Source organism: Heterodontus francisci, chromosome 14, assembly GCF_036365525.1.
Source record: "Heterodontus francisci isolate sHetFra1 chromosome 14, sHetFra1.hap1, whole genome shotgun sequence".
Classification (NCBI taxonomy): domain Eukaryota; kingdom Metazoa; phylum Chordata; class Chondrichthyes; order Heterodontiformes; family Heterodontidae; genus Heterodontus; species Heterodontus francisci.
Window position 1 is genome coordinate 18,927,076 of NC_090384.1, and position 17,324 is coordinate 18,944,399.

Below are 17,324 nucleotides of genomic sequence, written 5' to 3' on the forward strand. Positions count from 1 at the left end.
CACAGACCTGTAGCTCCACAGGAAAGAGGGGAGCAGCAGCAGAGAACTGCAGCTCACATGAGGCCATACCTGACACAAAGGGTCTACATGCAGAGGATAAGATGCCCTGACATGTCTGAACAGCAGTGTACTCAAGGGCTAAGGGTGTCACATCAGGTGGTGGTTAACATTTTCTGCCTCCTACAGCAACTCTTGCTGTTAGCTGGACCTGGTGGCCAGGTTTTACTAGTGGCTGTTAAAGTCAGCATAATCCTCAACTCTTTTGCTTTTGGATCATTACAGGGCTCTCCTGGAGACAGTGCAGGATCTCCCAGTAGGCGGCCCACAAATATATAAGACACTTGACTGATGGTTTATTCACCAGGACCACCAATTATGTCAATTTTGCCCGCAGTGATGGGAGTCAGAATCAGTGGGTGCTCAGGTTTGCAGCTTTGGTTGCCTTCCCACACTGCAACTTCATACACATGGCAATTAGAGCACCCACAGATCACCCAGGAGTACTTTCAACCACAAGGGCTTCCACTCCATCAATGTGCAGCTGATGTGCAACCTCAAAAAAATCTTTCTGCAGGTGTGCACATGATTCCCAGGCATCCGCCATGATGCTTTCATCCTGGGACAGTCCCTGACGTCTTTACACCTGGAATCTGGGTCCCAGGAGACAAGGGATATTCAGTGACTGGACGGGAGGGTGTTGGTAGATGGTGGTGGGAGGGGTACAATGGGTGAGTAATGGATGTGCTTTGAGTGAAGCACCCAATTCCATGTTCCTTTTCACTGTCATTCCTTTCATAGGCGAGCTGCACTTCACTGCTAACACTGTGCAAGGCCAAGGCTAGGGTATCTGACATCCTACTTAAGATGGCATCTAGAGACTGGAAGCCCTCATTCAAGTCTTGCATGTTCTAATTTGATTGCTACATTTGATGCTCCATGCAGTTGGCCACTCGATGCATGGAAGAAGACATCATTGCAATGCCCTGCAACAGGAACACATTCACATTCATGCTTGAGGTGGACTCCTCCAATTTCTCTTCAATCATGGACAGTGTGCTTGGAAGGCCTGTCAGTGCATCGCTCAAACTCTGCTGCTGCTCAATGATTCTCATCCTCCTCGATGGACTCCAGGATACCGCATCTGTGTCCAGCTGAGCAGATCCTGGAGACGCTTGTGCCTGCTGATGCAGACTCTTCAGTGCTGTCCCTAACTCCACCAGCTGCTCTTGCTCACTTGTGAAGTTTAAGTCAGCAGGTGAAAACCCGAATGTCTAACTGGTCCCACCAAAGTAAAAATATCTGAGTTTGTGCACTTGCGATGTGCACTCTCAGTAATCATCAGCCATCTCCACCAACTCCTATTGCCTGCATGAAGATCCTGATGGGAGATAAAAGGCACAAATGAGTTCTGTCGAGATAAGAATGCCAGATGTTTTCATTATGAACATGATCATATTTCACTCGTTGTTGACATCAAGGGCTGGATTTTCACTACAGGGGCTGGAAATAGACCTTGGGACTGTTTCCAGATCCCAAACCCATCCTGGGGGGCAATAGTCATCACTACGATTTTCATGGAGGTGCCCCCTAATTCACATGGAGACAGACTCTCTGTCCAATTATGAGTGATGGATCATCTCTTGCAGCTGGAAGGCAAGTCGGAAGCCTTCCAGCTTGAGAGGAGCAGCAGCCTAGATGGTAACTAACTGAGAGGGCTCTTTAATTAAAAGACGGTTCTTGCAGTCAGGTCACCACAGTCATGGGGGAGGCCCCTCTACAGGACATCATGTGGCTGCACCCACACCCAGACAGGCAGAGAGGGCCTCTAGAGCTGCCTGGAAAACTGGCCCCATCAGCCTGTCACCGCATGCTCCTCGCCAGGCAGCTAAACTAATGTGGGAAACTGAACTGGAAAATTCCAGTCGTCCTCCTTCGAACTAACAAGGCTCTTAATAAGCCTAATTGGCTATCCGCCAAATGGGGGCAGATAGCACTGCTGGCCCCAAACTCAACTCAGCTAAATGGCCGATGCCGGTAACAGGAAACCGACACACCAGCTGGCGCTGGTATTTTTGGGTCCCATCCGCTTCCATTCCCACCCCAGGCAGGGCCCGGAAATCCTGCCCCAAGTCAAAATGACTGTGCCATTTGACATGTGACTGTCTGATATCTGTCACCAAGTAGCTAGTCAGTCCTCATATCCCATGGCTAGACACACAGATTCTGATGATCTCCAGCAGTTCCTCATCTGCAGTTGCTAGTTGTGAAATGGCTGCAGGACCCCTTCAGTTCTCTCCCTGAGCTGATATTCAGTGCTCTCTTCTCCTGCAAGGAGGAAAAGAGCAAATTTATGAGTGAGTATAATAAAATGTGTTCAACTTCATTTGGTGAGGGTGGCTATGAAGGAGAGGCATTAAATTGAATAAAGATGTGGGTGAGTGGAAGTGGTGGATGGATAGATAGGGATGAAAGGAAGTGCATAGGGAAGAGAGATGGGTGCACCTTCAAGGTGAGGGTGAGTAGTGAAGTGATAGATCAGTCTTGGCAAGGCAGAGTGAAGGAGTTGGCGGTGATGCACACAGTAGGATGTAGGTGAATGTGCAAACATACTCACCTTTCCTGACCTGCTTCGGTCATTAAGTGCTCCCTGCATTGAATCTAGAAGCATGGTATCAGTGCTGAGCTCCTCTGCCAACTCCAACCCTGCTTTCTGGTTCTGTCATAGGTCTTCTCCTCTCATTGCTGGGGAATAGCATGCACCCCAGACTCCTCACAGCCCCCAGCAGCACATCCAGGGAGGCATCACTGAATTGGGCTGCTGTCTTTGTACGTCTCCCTTCCATTTTTCTTCTCTAGAACTCCAAACAGCTTCAAATTGCACCTTTGGATTGGCCCTTCAGGATGGGAGTGAGATCGTATCATGTGGATCCTCAACTGCCTGCTGCCACTGACTGAACGGAAATCCCGGATATAAAACGGTAACGAGGTGGCTGTATTAAAAAGCCAATGAAAGATGTGCTTAGCATACTTCCGGGTTTCCCATACAGTATTTGACTTGCAGCACATCTGCAAGTTAAGATTGAGGTCCACATGAATTATAAGGATTCTTCAATCTGATTGTTTGAAAAGACTCTGGGCTGAATCCAACCCTTGGAGATGGGCTGGGCTGCAGGGGGGTACAGACAAAATGACGTGGGTGACGTTGGATGGCGTGCCCAACATTGTCCTGCCCCATGTCATATTGTCTGCAGCGGGCACAGTGGCAGATGGGAGGTCCGCTGGAAGGCCAATTAAACCACCTTCCACCTCTGCTGGCATTTATCCAATGTCAGACAGGACCGCTGCCATGTGGAGACACTGCCAGGTGAGACCTGGAGACCTCCTAGCTAGCTCAGGTGGGGTGTCCCATCCCCTAGGGCAATCCATGACCCATGGAGGACACCCTCAGTGTCGATGGCTACCTCCCTGACAAGAACACCCCACTGCTCTCACCAACCAACCCCCAACCCCTCCCCAGGGCCTGCCTGACTGGTTTCGGTGACCCTGACCCCACTTATCTTGGTCTCAGGGCCGCCTCCTTCTTCACTGCTCTGGATCTCCTGCAGTACCAGCAGTGGCCACTGCTCCTGATGGCACTGCTGGGACTACTGAGCTGCCAGCCCACTGACTGGCCGGTTGCTCTTGGGTCGGAATCTTGTCCCTTAAAGGGGACAGCATCCCCAATGGCAGGCAGTTAATTGCCTGCCCACTGTTGAATTCAGCTAGGTGTTCAACAAAGGGCTGAGGTGAAATTGCCACCACCCCCCCTCCCCCTGCCGCAACCTTCCAGTCCATCGCTGGTACCCTGACCCTGAAATAAGGTCCACACCTCTGTTGCTTGTCCTGCTGACACTAGTGTATAGGGCGGCGCACTGAAAAGCATCTCCAGTAACTGTAACTTGTCACTCAAAAGCCCACAAAATGTCTATGGGCATCATTAGGTTAATAAATGATAAGCGCCATTCCTTCATTGCTGACTGCAAAATCCAGGTCAATATATAACTGACCTGGCAAGAGTCAGTAGACAGTCTGAGCCAGTGAGAGCGATCCACTGTGACACCCAGCTCTAACTGGCGAGGTAAGTAAGAGAGTGAGAGGGGCACTGATCCAGTAAGAGAATCACCCCATATTCCATATGAATGGGGATTTTCTTAGCCCAATATCAATGTGATTGTATAACCCCAGAATTATGTGATTCTATTACCCCAATACTATTGTGGCTCCTTTAGCCTAATATCAATGTGATTATATGATGTTACCCCAATATTAATAGATTGTCTTACCCCAATGTAGATCTTTATTGCTCTAGAGCAGGTCACTCCTGATTGGCCACAAATAACATTTTCAGACACAATCTTGAAATTTGGACGTGTTTCATTCGCACAACACGAGTCCTAAAATCCACAAATAAGTAAATATAATTAATTCCTTAAAAAAAAATCACAAACCACAAAATAAATCTGAAACCAATTGAAAAACAATAATCCTTGGACTTCTTGTCTTATTACCTGAACTAAAGTGTATTCACAGTTACCGTTGAAGATAAATTTCTTGCCATCGAATGTGGTAACATGTCCTTCCCCATGAATGACACAGGTTGCAGGGCAATGCACATTTTCTATACATTTCCATTTGCCACCAAGGCAGACACTGTTGAATAATAGAACAATAAAGAAACTTTGACAGATCAGATGAGCCTGAGAAATTCATTGAGAAACCATTACAATTCTAGGGATTCCTGCCACATTTACACAGACAGACAAAAGGAAACAACCCAGTTGTTTTTACTATTTGTTATTAGTAGATAAGAAGAGTTGAGAGATAATAGTGTTCTTTGTCTTCAACGCATGTTTACTGACCTAGTCAAAAGTGTCAATCAAAAGTGTCAAAAATTAGAAGGGAAACTGGAATTATGATCATAAAATAACTGTTAGTGTCTCAGTTCTGTCAAATAGAAATTTGAAGATTTTTAAGATCATTATTATAAGAATCAATAGGTGCGGAGTGGCATGGCTGATTCTATCCTTGCTTGGATGGGGCAGGCTGAGCAGAATGTTTCTGCAATTTCCCATCCACTGGAGCCTGTTCATCACTTTTCAGGTGCACACAGCCAACTTGCTGCTGGTCAGAGCATCTGCGTGACTACCATTGAATTAATCATCCATCACTGATATTGCAGGATTAGCTTGTTAACTATACGAATATAAAATAATAATAAGTATTATTATGGAAAAAAAAATTAACATGGAAAAAAAACACTCTCCCACAAATGAACTCTCAAACTCTCAGCTCCCTCTCCTCTGCCTCTCCACTTGCCATGATACTAAGGTTATCATAGACCTGCTTAATTAACTCCCTCATCACTGCCCTTGATGTCTCCACTCCCACCAAATTATATGGAACAATGCTCATTTTCAAGTCTGAGGGTACAAGCTTGAGCGTACATGGTGAACAACTAACATTCAATCGTCAGGTTTGGCTCATGCCTTGCTTTCTGAGCCAAAATGTCCTACTGCTCCAGGATCATGCCAGAGGACTAGGACAACCATGATCACCGACTAAAGCACCCCCTCACCAGCCCCCACAATCCCACCACTCTCACCTCCAATACTAACTGGGAAGCGTCATTGTTTCATTGGCTCCAGTATTCAGACCATCCAGCAGCTGCCTCTGCTATTTTCCCACAACTCCCAAACACATTCTGGTTTCCATGTCTAGTTCAGCTGATACCCCAACATGCTACAGATTGCCCTGTATCTCCTTCAAAGCCCTGTCCATGTTCACTTCTTCTACAAAACCCACCTCCTGTTCCTTTGACTCTCTCCCCACAAAACTCCACCTTTTGGGAACCATGCTAGTGGTCTTTGTTAATGCCATCCTTGAGGCGCTGCCCCTACTCCTGTCAGAACTGTCACCATCACCCTTGAACCATTGTGTTCTCTACCTACTGCTTCATCTTTAACCTCTGCACCTTTAACATCATTGTTCCCACTGCTCTAAAGACCGCCTATTTGAATGCCGACAGTTCGCTTCAGCCAGCATTGACCTTTGTAAGACAGTCATTCGAGCCACTTTAAAACAAACATAAGCAGTGCGAAAAAGTCTGGAGTTGGGCATAAAGTAAAACAGGCTGCGGTCCGAGCCGGTGGAAAACAGGCTGCGGTCCGAGCCGGTGGAAAACAGGCTGCGGTCCGAGCCGGTGGAAAACAGGCTGCGGTCCGAGCCGGTGGAAAACAGGCTGCGGTCCGAGCCGGTGGAAAACAGGCTGCGGTCCGAGCCGGTGGAAAACAGGCTGCGGTCCGAGCCGGTGTAAAACAGGCTGCGGTCCGAGCCGGTGTAAAACAGGCTGCGGTCCGAGCCGGTGGAAAACAGGCTGCGGTCCGAGCCGGTGGAAAACAGGCTGCGGTCCGAGCCGGTGGAAAACAGGCTGCAGTCTGAGTCAGTGAAATGCTTGTGGGTATATTTCATAAGTATGATACCATCCTTTCAACTGCCTCGAATGCTTCAGACCTTCTTCTTGTTCACCAAGCCAACCCTCACCCAGGTTTCCTCCCCCTGTCCTAGCCTGAACTCTTCAAGTTCATATCCAAAGCTTAGTGCAAGATGCTCTCTCGTGTCATTCTTCCTCGTGCCCTCTCTGAGCTCCTCTCATTCGTGAGACACTCCTGCAGCTGCCATGACCCCAGTCCCACTGTTGATCACCCAGTTTCCCTGTGTGACCCTCATGCTACCAGACATTGTAAATAGTTGACTCTCCACAGGTTCTTTTCCACTCCCTTTCAAAACTGCCATCATCACGCTCCTACTCAAAAAGCCCACTCTCAACATTTCTATCCCTGCAATTTACCACCCCAACCTCCAATCTCCACCTCCTCACCAAAAGTTCCTGAATGTGTTGTCACCTCACCTCCATGCCAACCTTTCCCAAACTCTTTCAATCAGCTATGATCGTACTGAATGACAGAGCAGGCTCAATGGGCTACTCCTACTTCTTATGTTCTCATGTTCTTCATTCACGTTTTCGACCTTTCCACAGCACTGAAACAACCTTAATCAAAGTCACAAAGGATATTTCATATGACTATGACCAAAGTATGCTATTCCTCCTTGTTCACCTTGACCACTGCAGCCTTTAGCACAGTTGTCCATACCTTCCTCCTCCATACCATATCTTCAATCCCCAATTCATTGGACCTGGCCTCACTTGATTCTATTCTTACCTATCTCAGAGCATCTCCGGAAATGGTTTCTCTCCCCATCTGCACATTAATTACCTGTGGAGTCCCTCTACTGCCTCTAACATCAGCCCTCTCCTCTTCCTCATCATTCCCTTGATAACATTATCCATAGATGATCAGCTTCCACATATTTGCTGAGGAGACCCAACTCAACATCCGCACCACCTCACTCAATACCTTAATTGACTCTGTTTTGTCAAACTTGCCCAACATCCGCTATGAACCTTAACTTCCTCCAATTAAATATTGGGAATACTGAAGTTATCATCTTTGGCTCCTGCCACAAACCTGTCAACCAACCACCTTCTCCATCTCTCTCCCATTCCATCTCAGCAGGAGCTAACTCAGACTATTCACAACATCAGCATCTGGTTTTACGCCGACCTAGACTTTTGGCCTTGTATCCTCTCCAGCACAGAGTTGCTCCGTCCAACTCTGTACCATTATCTGCCCCTCTTTCTGTCTCAACCTATCTGCTGTTGAACTCCTCATATTTTTGTCAACTATACTTGATTATCCTAATACTCTGCTGGCTTCCCATCTTCCTAAACTTTAACTTAGCCAAAGTGCTGCTACTCATTTCCTAGAATGATACAGTACAGTAGGAGGCCATTTGGCCCATCATGACTGTGCTTACTCTTTGGCAAAACTAATCCCATTCCCCTGCTCTTTTGCTCTAGCCCTATAATTATTTCCCTCCATATATGTATCCAATTCGATTTGGAAGTTACTATTGAGTCTACTTCCATCACCATTTTTTGTTAGTTCATTCCAGATGTAAACAATATCCTGTGCAAAGATATGCTTGCTCATATCGCCTGATTCTTTTACCTTAGATTTGTGTCCTCTGGTTAATGATCCTTCTCCCACTGAGAACAGTTTCTCCTTATTTACTCCAACCAAACCATTCATGATTTTGAACATCTCCATTAAGACTCCTCTTAACGTTCTCTGCTCTAAGGGAAACAACCCCAGCTTCTCCAGACTCCACCTAACTGAGCTCCTTCATCACTCGTACCATTCTACTAAATGTCTAAGGCCTGGTTATCCTTCCTTAAGTGTCAGAATTGAACACAATACTCCAGCTGAGGTTTAATCAGAGTTTTATAAAGGTTTAGCATAACTTGTTTGCTTTTGTACTCTAGCCTTCTATTAACAAAGTCATGGATCTCACATGCTTTTTTGACATTCTTCTCAACTTCTCCCGTCACTTTCAAAGAATTTTACCATTTAGTTCATATTGCACTTCCTATTCCTCCTACCAAAATATATCATTTCACACTTCTATGTGTTAAATTTCATCTGCCATGTATCTGCCCATTTCAACAGTCTGTCATCCTGAAGTCTGTTACTATCTTCCTTTTTGGTTACTATATTTCAGAGTTTCATATCCACAAACTTTGAACTTATGCCCTGTATACTCAAGTCCAGGACATTAACATATATAGAAAAAAGAGCAGTGTTCCCACCACACTTTCTTCCAGTCTGAAAAACAACTGTTGCCTGCCACTCTCTGCTTTCGATCCCTCAGTCAATTTTGTATCCATGCTGCCAATGCCCTTCTAAGACCATGAACTTTAATTTTGCTAATGGGTATATTATTTGCTACTTTATAAAATGTGTTCTGCAAGTCCATAGACACAAAATCAATCACAGCACTCTCATTAAATCTTTCATTACTTCAAAGCACTCAATGAATTTAGTCAAATACAATTTGTCTTAAACAAATCTATGCTTATTTTCATTTCTCAACACATAGTTTTCCCCAAATAACAATTAATTTTGTGTTGGATTATTGTCTATAAGCATTTCCTCACTGCTGACATTAGGCTAACTGACCCATAATTGCTTGATTTATCCCTCCCAATTTTTATACATGAGTGGAACATTTGCATCCCTCCAGTACTCTGGCACTGCCCCCATATGTAAGGAAGTGTGTAAAACTGTAGACAGAGCCTCCGTAACTTCCACTCTTCCTTCATTCAGTAAACTAGGATGTATCCCATCTGGGTGATGTGACTTTTCTACTTTGAGGACTGCCAACCTTTTAAATGTCTCCTCTTTATATTTTATGCAATCCAATATCACTACTGCTTCCTCCTTTACTTCTACTCGAGCAGCATCTTATTATCTCGTGAAGACAGAGTCAGAGTACCCACTTAGTACCTCAGCTATGCCCTTTGCCGCTACAAGAATTTCTCCTTTTTGTTCCCTAATCTTGATATTATTTGACACTTAAAAACACCTTTTGAAAGTCCATATGCACATCATCAATCGCATGACCCTCGTCAACTCTCTTTGTTACTTTCTGAAAAAAACTCAAACAGGTCAGTCAAACACAGTTTGCCTTCAACAAATCCACACTGCCTTTCATTTATTAATCCATACATTTCCAAGTGCCAATTCATTTTTTCCTGATTAGTGCCTCTAAAATCTGATGGAAGGACTCCTCTTTTTGAATAGGGGTGTAGCATTTGCAATCATTCAGTCCTCTGACACCGTTTCTATATCTAAGAAGGGGTGTATGGAAAGTATTAATTTAATATCTCTACCATCCCTTTGATGTCCACAATTAGATTTTCCTTAGTCCTGAGCAGTTATACCCCGAAGGCTGAACGATTTCCTGTCCTTAACCTGAAGGCACTGAGGCCAAATATGTAGCCCACACTGCTGCTCTGTCCTGTATGGCTTGGTTGATCACTGCCTTAACCATGAGCCATCATGGTTAACTGAGCATAGTTAATTTATTGCAAAACTAGTTTCTCATTTTTCGAATCAACTCGAAGATAGCTCAGTAAAATGTTTGAATTCCTTACCACTCCTCACAGTCTTTCATCATTTTCTCTCCTCTTTTGTAGGTCTGGTCACTGAATTTGCATGGACAGTCTTCAGGGTAGACACAACCAGCATTGTAATCTAAGACCATTCCCTCTGGACATATACAGCCAGATACACACTTAGCTGCTGTCTATGGGTGCAGTGAAGAATAGGCAATTCAATTCTTAGATCATTAAATTCACAATTCTGAGAAAGGAGAGTTTGCTGTATTTCCTACTCACACATGAAATTTTCGTGGCTATCATCTGACAGGCTGGTGCACATATTGTTCCATATTGACCCTGTGGCCCGTGTGCACAACTAAAATAAACTTTCGGAGGCTTGCATATTCCTGGAAAATAAAACAAAGCAGGTTATTTTCCATAACCACGCAGGACACAGTAAATAGGATTACAAAGTGATGCTGTGAAACCATATATTAAATGATATATGTTCAAGTATATATATTTATGTAATATATGCATATGAAATATATATTACACATTTATATTTAAAATGCAAGGGAATTTTATTGGACCTTTGAAGACTGGAGGCTGGCCTGTGCGCTTCAGTTTCCCATTCCTACAGTACCTGTGGAGAGAGACAGGGAAGAACAACACGACACAGTTAATAATTAATTAGAGGAACTGCATCTCATTCAATATAACTCAGATTTTCAGATTATACTTGTTACTTGGTTCTGCTTAAATTTTAGGTATCTTTTATTCCATTGCTGATGTCTCTTTTCTGCACTCCATGTACTATCTATACAGTAAAACCATTGTCAGGATTCCATGTACTGTGCCAGCATTCTATACAAAGTACCCCCATGGTCCATGTTAACTGCCCACGCTCCAGGTAAAAACTGCCCATGCTCCATCTAGTGTCACATTCCATGGGAAGTGCCCACGCTCAATGCACAATGCTCACGATTCATGTCAAGTACCCATACTCCATGTACACTGCCCGTGCTCTGTGAACTACCAGCATTCTATGTAAAGTGCCCACATTCCATGGAGTGCAACACTGCATGTACAGTATCCACACATCATATACAGCACCTGTGCTTTGTAAAGTACCAGTGTTCCATGTGGAGTGCCCATGTTTCAGGTACATTGCCCCACTTCATGTGTAGTACCCACATTCCAAGTACATGGCCCCCACTTTTCATGTGTAGTGCTGCGTTCAATACACAGTGGCCACCTTCATTGTGAAGCACCTGCATTCCCTGTGAAGTATCCATGTTCCATATGAACAGCCTGCTTTCCATGTACAGTGCTCGCATTTCCTGTGAAGTATTTGTATTCCCTGTGAAGTGTCCATGGTTCATATGAAATACTCAAGTCCCATGTCCAGTGTCCATGTTTCATGGGCAGTGCCCTCACTTCATGTGCACTGTCTGTACTCCATGTACAATGCCTATGCTCCAATACCAGCATTCCATGGTATGTGAAGTGCTCGTATTCCAGGTACAATGCCCCGATTTCATGTGCAGCGCCCACGTTCCATGTGAAGTGCCTGTGTTTGATGTGTCATACTCATGTTTCACATTAAGTGTCTATGTTCCACATGAAATGTCTGTGTTGCATGTGAAGTAACCGTGTTCTATGTGCAGTACCCACCCCACTTTAAATCAATGGCTTTGTAAGGAATAAAGAGGAGATTCTGGCCCATAAGGTCATCCTGGAAATTTTAGCACGAGGTTGAAACCCAACATAACTATTTCCTAGCTCAAATTCCAACCATTGTGGCATCTCCCATCTGCCGGAATAGCAACAAGGTTTTGACCCCTAAAGTGAAAAGTGATAATGTCTAATAGGCCCAACGATCACTGCTTGTCATATTGGTAGGTAAATATTTAACGTGTATATGACATTCATCTGTCACTGCTTTAAAATTAACGGGTAAACGTTAAAATAGAAGACAATGCTGTCATATAAATGGGTAAAATCTTCATCACCAAAGGTCATTCTAATCTGTTATGAGGCTAATAAAAATACATGATATATTTTAGATGTTTACCTCTTTTCCTGCTGATAGCTCAATATGTACAACGCTCACTCACCAGGTCTCAGAGTTAATGGTGGTTGATTTTCCCGGATCTAAATATTCACCATTGCTGAGCATGCACTGGCATTTTGGTGCTTTAACACAGTTACCATGTACATCAAGATATGTGTGTGTTGGACAGATACAACCATCAACAGGGACATCAATTGCAGTGCATTCAAAGTCTCGGTCAGATAGAGAAACACAGGTCCGATCACATGCTCTGGCATTGTAACTAAAAACCTGATGATCAGGGCACATCATTTCTGAAAAAAAAAGACAGTTTACAAATACATTCAAAACCCTCTCTGAGCCTTTCTGCTCTCCAGCCTCCACTACCACTTAGCATTTTACTTAGACTGAATATATAAAATGCCACAGCAGAAACAGTGGTGAAATAGGATACTTTAGCCATTTACTCCATTATTCCTGCTGGAGAACTGCCTCGGAAATTTCAGACACTCTTTCATAAGACAGTCCATCACACAATTACATTTCTGAGCAGCTCTCAAACAGAACTCTTAATCCCAATCCCAAATTAATCTCAATTTGACAAAGAATATTTGAAGATGCTTGCCGGTGACAGGATTCAACATTCAGTCTCTTACATAAATTCTGAATATCAGTATTTCGGAGCACGGTCAAAGTGTTAGCATTTGCTGACATCAATAAGCACAACTGAGTCCCCTGTTATCTGCTTTCTTGCCCACTGCTCCTGAGTTCAACTTGTGCACCAAACAGATCCCACACTTCCTGCCTATGCATTCCGAGCACTGAGGGCTCAAATTGCTGTCTCCCTCTGACATTAGGCACAGGCAGCAAACTGGACCTGGGGACCAGTGAGAAGGGTGATGCTTTGAAATGGAGAGGAAGGGAGCATTATCAGAGGGAATAGGGTGGGAGATTGTCAGCACAGAGAGAAAATACAGGGGAAAAGTGACAGCCCTGAGGAATAGGGAGGAAGAGTATCAGCACTGGGAGGAAAAAGCAGTGGAAGAGTGCCAGCTCTAACAGAGGGAACAGGGAGTGACAGAGTGCCAGCTCTAACAGAGGGAACAGGGAGAGACAGAGTGCCAGCTCTAACAGAGGGAACAGGGAGAGACAGAGTGCCAGCTCTAACAGAGGGAACAGGGAGAGACAGAGTGACAGCTCTAACAGAGGGAACAGGGGAGAGACAGAGTGACAGCTCTAACAGAGGGAACAGGGGAGAGACAGAGTGCCAGCTCTAACAGAGGGAACAGGGAGAGACAGAGTGCCAGCTCTAACAGAGGGATCAGGGAGAGACAGAGTGCCAGCTCTAACAGAGGGAACAGGGAGAGACAGAGTGCCAGCTCTAACAGAGGGAGCAGGGAGAGACAGAGTGCCAGCTCTAACAGAAGGAACAGGGGTGGTGACAGCTCTGATAGAGAATAGGCAGGGAGAGTTCACCACTGACAGTATCTCCAAATTTGCAGATGACACAAAACTGGGTGGGAGGGTGAGTTGTGAGGAGGATGCAGAGAGGCTTCAGGGTGATTTGGCCAAGTTGAGTGAGTGGGCAATTGCATGGCAGATGCAGTATAATGTGGATAAATGGGAGGTTATCCTCTTTGTTCGCAAAAACAGGAAGGCAGATTATTATATGAAGGGCTATAAACAGAGTGGCGGATATGCAACGATCCTGGGTTTTCTCATACACCAGTTGCTGAAGGTAAGCAAGCAGGTCCAACAGGCAGTAAAAAAAGGCAAATGGCATGTTGGCCTTCATAGCGAGAGGATTCAAGTACAGCAGCAGGGATGTCTTGCTGCAATTATACAGGGCCTTGGTGAGGCCACACTTGGAATATCATGTGCAGTTTTGATGTCCTTATCTGAGGAAGGATGTTCTTGCTATAGAGGGAGTGCAGTGAAGGTTTACCACTGATTCCTGGGATGGTAGGACTGACGTCTGAGGAGAGATTGAGTCGGTTAGGAATATATTCGCTGGAACTCAGAAGAGTGAGGGAGGATTTCACAGAAACCTATAAAATTCTAACAGGACTAGACAGGGTAGATGAAGGAAGGATGTTCCCGATGGTGGGGGAGTCCAGATCCAGGGGTCATAGTCTAAGGATACGGGGTAAACCTTTCAGGACTGAGATGAGGAGAAATTACTTCACCCAGAGAGTGGTGAATCTGTGGAATTTGCTACCACAGAAAGCAGTTGAGGCCAAAACATTGTATGTTTTTAAGAAGGAGTTAGATATAGCTCTTGGGGCGAATCGGGATCAAAGGATATGGGGGAAAGCGGGAACAGGTTACTGAGTTGGATGATCAGCCGTGATCATAATAAAAGGCGGAGCAGTCTCGAAGGGCCGAAAGGCCTACTCCTGCTCCTATTTTCTATCTTTCTATGATAACAGAATATGGATGGAGAGTGTCAGCACAGAGTGGGAATAACGAGGAAGAGTGAGCCAAAATAGGAAGGAAGAGTGTCAGCACTGAAAGAACAAAAGAACACAAAAAATGGGAGTAGGAGTAGATCATATGGCCCATTGAGCCTGCTTTTTTTTAATATTCATTCGGGGGATGTGGGCATCGCTGGCTATGCCAACATTTATTGCCCATCCCTAATTGCCCTTAAGGTGGTGTTGGGTTGCCTTCTTGAACTGCTGCAGTCCATGTGGGGTAGGTACACCCACAGTGCTGTTAGGAAGGAAGTTCCAGGATTTCGACCCAGCGACAGTGAAGGAACTGCAATATAGTTCCAAGTCAGGATGGTGTGTGACTTGGAGGGGAACTTGCAGGTGGTGATGTTCTGCTGCCCTTGTCCTCCTAGGTGGTAGAGGCCGTGGGTTTGGAAGGTGCTGCCGAAGGAGCCTTAGTGAGTTGCCGCAGTGCGTCTTTTAGAAGGTACACACCACTGCCACTGTGCGTCGTTGGTGGAGCGAGTGAATGTTGAACGTGCTGGATGGTGTGCCAATCAAGCGGGCTGCTTTGTCCTGGATGGTGTCGAGCATCTTGAGTGTTGTTAGAGCTGCACCCATCCAGGCAAGTGGAGAGTATTCCATCACACTCCTGACTAGCGCCTTTTAGATGTGGGAAGGCATTGAGGAGACAGGTGGTGAGTTATGTGCCACAGAATTCCCAGCCTCTGACCTGCTTTAGTAGCCTCAGCATTTATGTGCCTGGTCCAGTTAAGATTCTGGTCAATGGTGACCTCCAGGATGATGATAGTGGGCGATTCAGCGATGGTAATGCCATTGAATGTCAAGGGGAGATGGTTAGATTGTCTCTTGTTGGAGATGGTCATTGCCTGGCAGTTGCGTGGCACGAATGTTCTCTTTGGCCTCCTTGTCTCGGGAGACAATGGGTAAGCGGCTGGAGGTGGTCAGTGGTTTGTGGAGCAGTGGCTGGAGTGGCTATAAAGGCCAATTCTACAGTGACAGACTCTTCCACAGGTGCTGCAGATAAAATTGGTTGTCGGGGCTGTTACACAGTTGGCTCTCTCCTTGCGCTTCTGTCTTTTTTCCTGCCAACTGCTAAGTCTCTTTGACTCGCCACTCTTTAGCCCCGCCTTTATGGCTGCCCGCCAGCTCTGGCGATCGCTGGCAACTGACTACATGACTTGTGATCAATGCCACAGGACTTCATGTCGCTTTTGCAGACGTCTTTAAAGCGGAGACATGGACGGCCGGTGGATCTGGTACCAGTGACGAGCTCGCTGTACAATGTGTCCTTGGGGATCCTGCCATCTTTCATGCAGCTGACATGGCCAAGCCATCTCAAGCGCCGCTGGTTCAGTAGGGTGTATAAACTGGGGATGTTGGCCACCTCGAGGACTTCTGTGTTGGAGATACGGTCCTGCCACCTGATGCCAAGGATTCTCCGGAGGCAGCAAAGATGGAATGAATTGAGACGTCGCTCTTGGCTGACATGCGTTGTCCAGGCCTTGCTGCCATAGAGCAAGGTACTGAGGACACAGGACTTTTGTGTTCCGTGTCAGTGCGCCATTTTCCCACACTCTCTTGGCCAGTCTGGACATCTCAGTGGAAGCCTTTCCCATGCGCTTGTTAATTTCTGAAAAGAGAGACAGGTTACTGGTGATAGTTCAGCCGAGGTAGGTGAACTCTTGAACCACTTCCAGAGCTTGGTCACCGATATTGATGGATGGAGCATTTCTGACGTCCTGTCCCATGATGTTCGTTTTCTTGAGGCTGATGGTTAGGCGAAATTCGTTGCAGGCAGCTGCAAACCTGTCGATGAGACTCTGCAGACACTATTCAGTGTGAGATGTTAATGCAGCATCATCAGCAAAGAAGAGTTCCCTGATGAGGACTTTCCGTACTTTGGTCTTCGCTCTTAGACGGACAAGGTTGAACAACCTGCCACCTGATCTTGTGTGGAGGAAAATTCCTTCTTCAGAAGACTTGAACGCATGTGAGAGCAGCAGGGAGAAGAAGATCCCAAACAGTGTAGGTGCAAGAACACAGCCCTGTTTCACGCCACTCAGGATAGGAAAGGGGTCTGATGAGGCGCCGCTATGCTGAATTGTGCCTTTCATATTGTCATTGAATGAGGTGATGATACTTAGTAGCTTTGGTGAACATCCGATCTTTTCTAGTAGTCTGAAGAGACCATGTCTGCTGATGAGGTTAAAGGCTTTGATGAGATCTATGAAAGCAACGTAGAGGGTCATTTGTTGTTCTCGGCATTTCTCCTGTAGCTGGCAAAGGGAGAACAGCATGTCAATGGTGGATCTTTCTGCTCGAAAGCCACACTGTGCCTCAGGGTAGACACGCTCAGCCAGCTTCTCGAGCCTGTTTAAAGCGACTCGAGCGAAGACTTTCCCCACTATGCTGAGCAGAAAGATTCCATGGTAGTTGTTGCTGTCACCGCGGTCACCTTTGTTTTAATCGTGGGTGATGATATTGGCATCGCGCATCTCCTGTGGTACCGTTACCTCATCCCAGCACAGGCAAAGCAGTTCATAGAGTGCTGAGAGTATAGAAGGCTTCGCACTCTTGAATGTTACTTGCCACTTATCAGCCCAAGCCTGGTTATTGTCTGGGTCTTGCTGCACATGGACATGGGCTGCTTCAGTATCTGAGGTTTTCCAACAATGACTGCACTAGTCAAAGCGATCATGGCTAATCTTAGGATTCAACTTCACCTTCCGGCCCACTCGCCTTATCCCTCGATTCCCTGAGACGCCAAAAATCT

The 17,324-nt window shown here is 45.7% G+C and overlaps 1 protein-coding gene across 1 annotated transcript in view; it reads right to left on the reverse strand.

Annotated features, from left to right (window-relative positions):
* The window catches only part of LOC137377250 (mucin-6-like), a 268,629-nt gene that overhangs the window by 74,862 nt on the left and 176,443 nt on the right, over positions 1-17,324 (reverse strand). Inside the window, exons 22-27 of the mRNA XM_068046793.1 lie at positions 12,160-12,409; positions 10,633-10,685; positions 10,333-10,446; positions 10,094-10,241; positions 4,548-4,689; positions 4,323-4,433 (exon numbers count right to left, since the gene is read on the reverse strand). Of these exons, the coding sequence (XP_067902894.1) occupies positions 4,323-4,433; positions 4,548-4,689; positions 10,094-10,241; positions 10,333-10,446; positions 10,633-10,685; positions 12,160-12,409 (818 nt within the window). The remainder of the gene's footprint in view (positions 1-4,322; positions 4,434-4,547; positions 4,690-10,093; positions 10,242-10,332; positions 10,447-10,632; positions 10,686-12,159; positions 12,410-17,324) is intronic.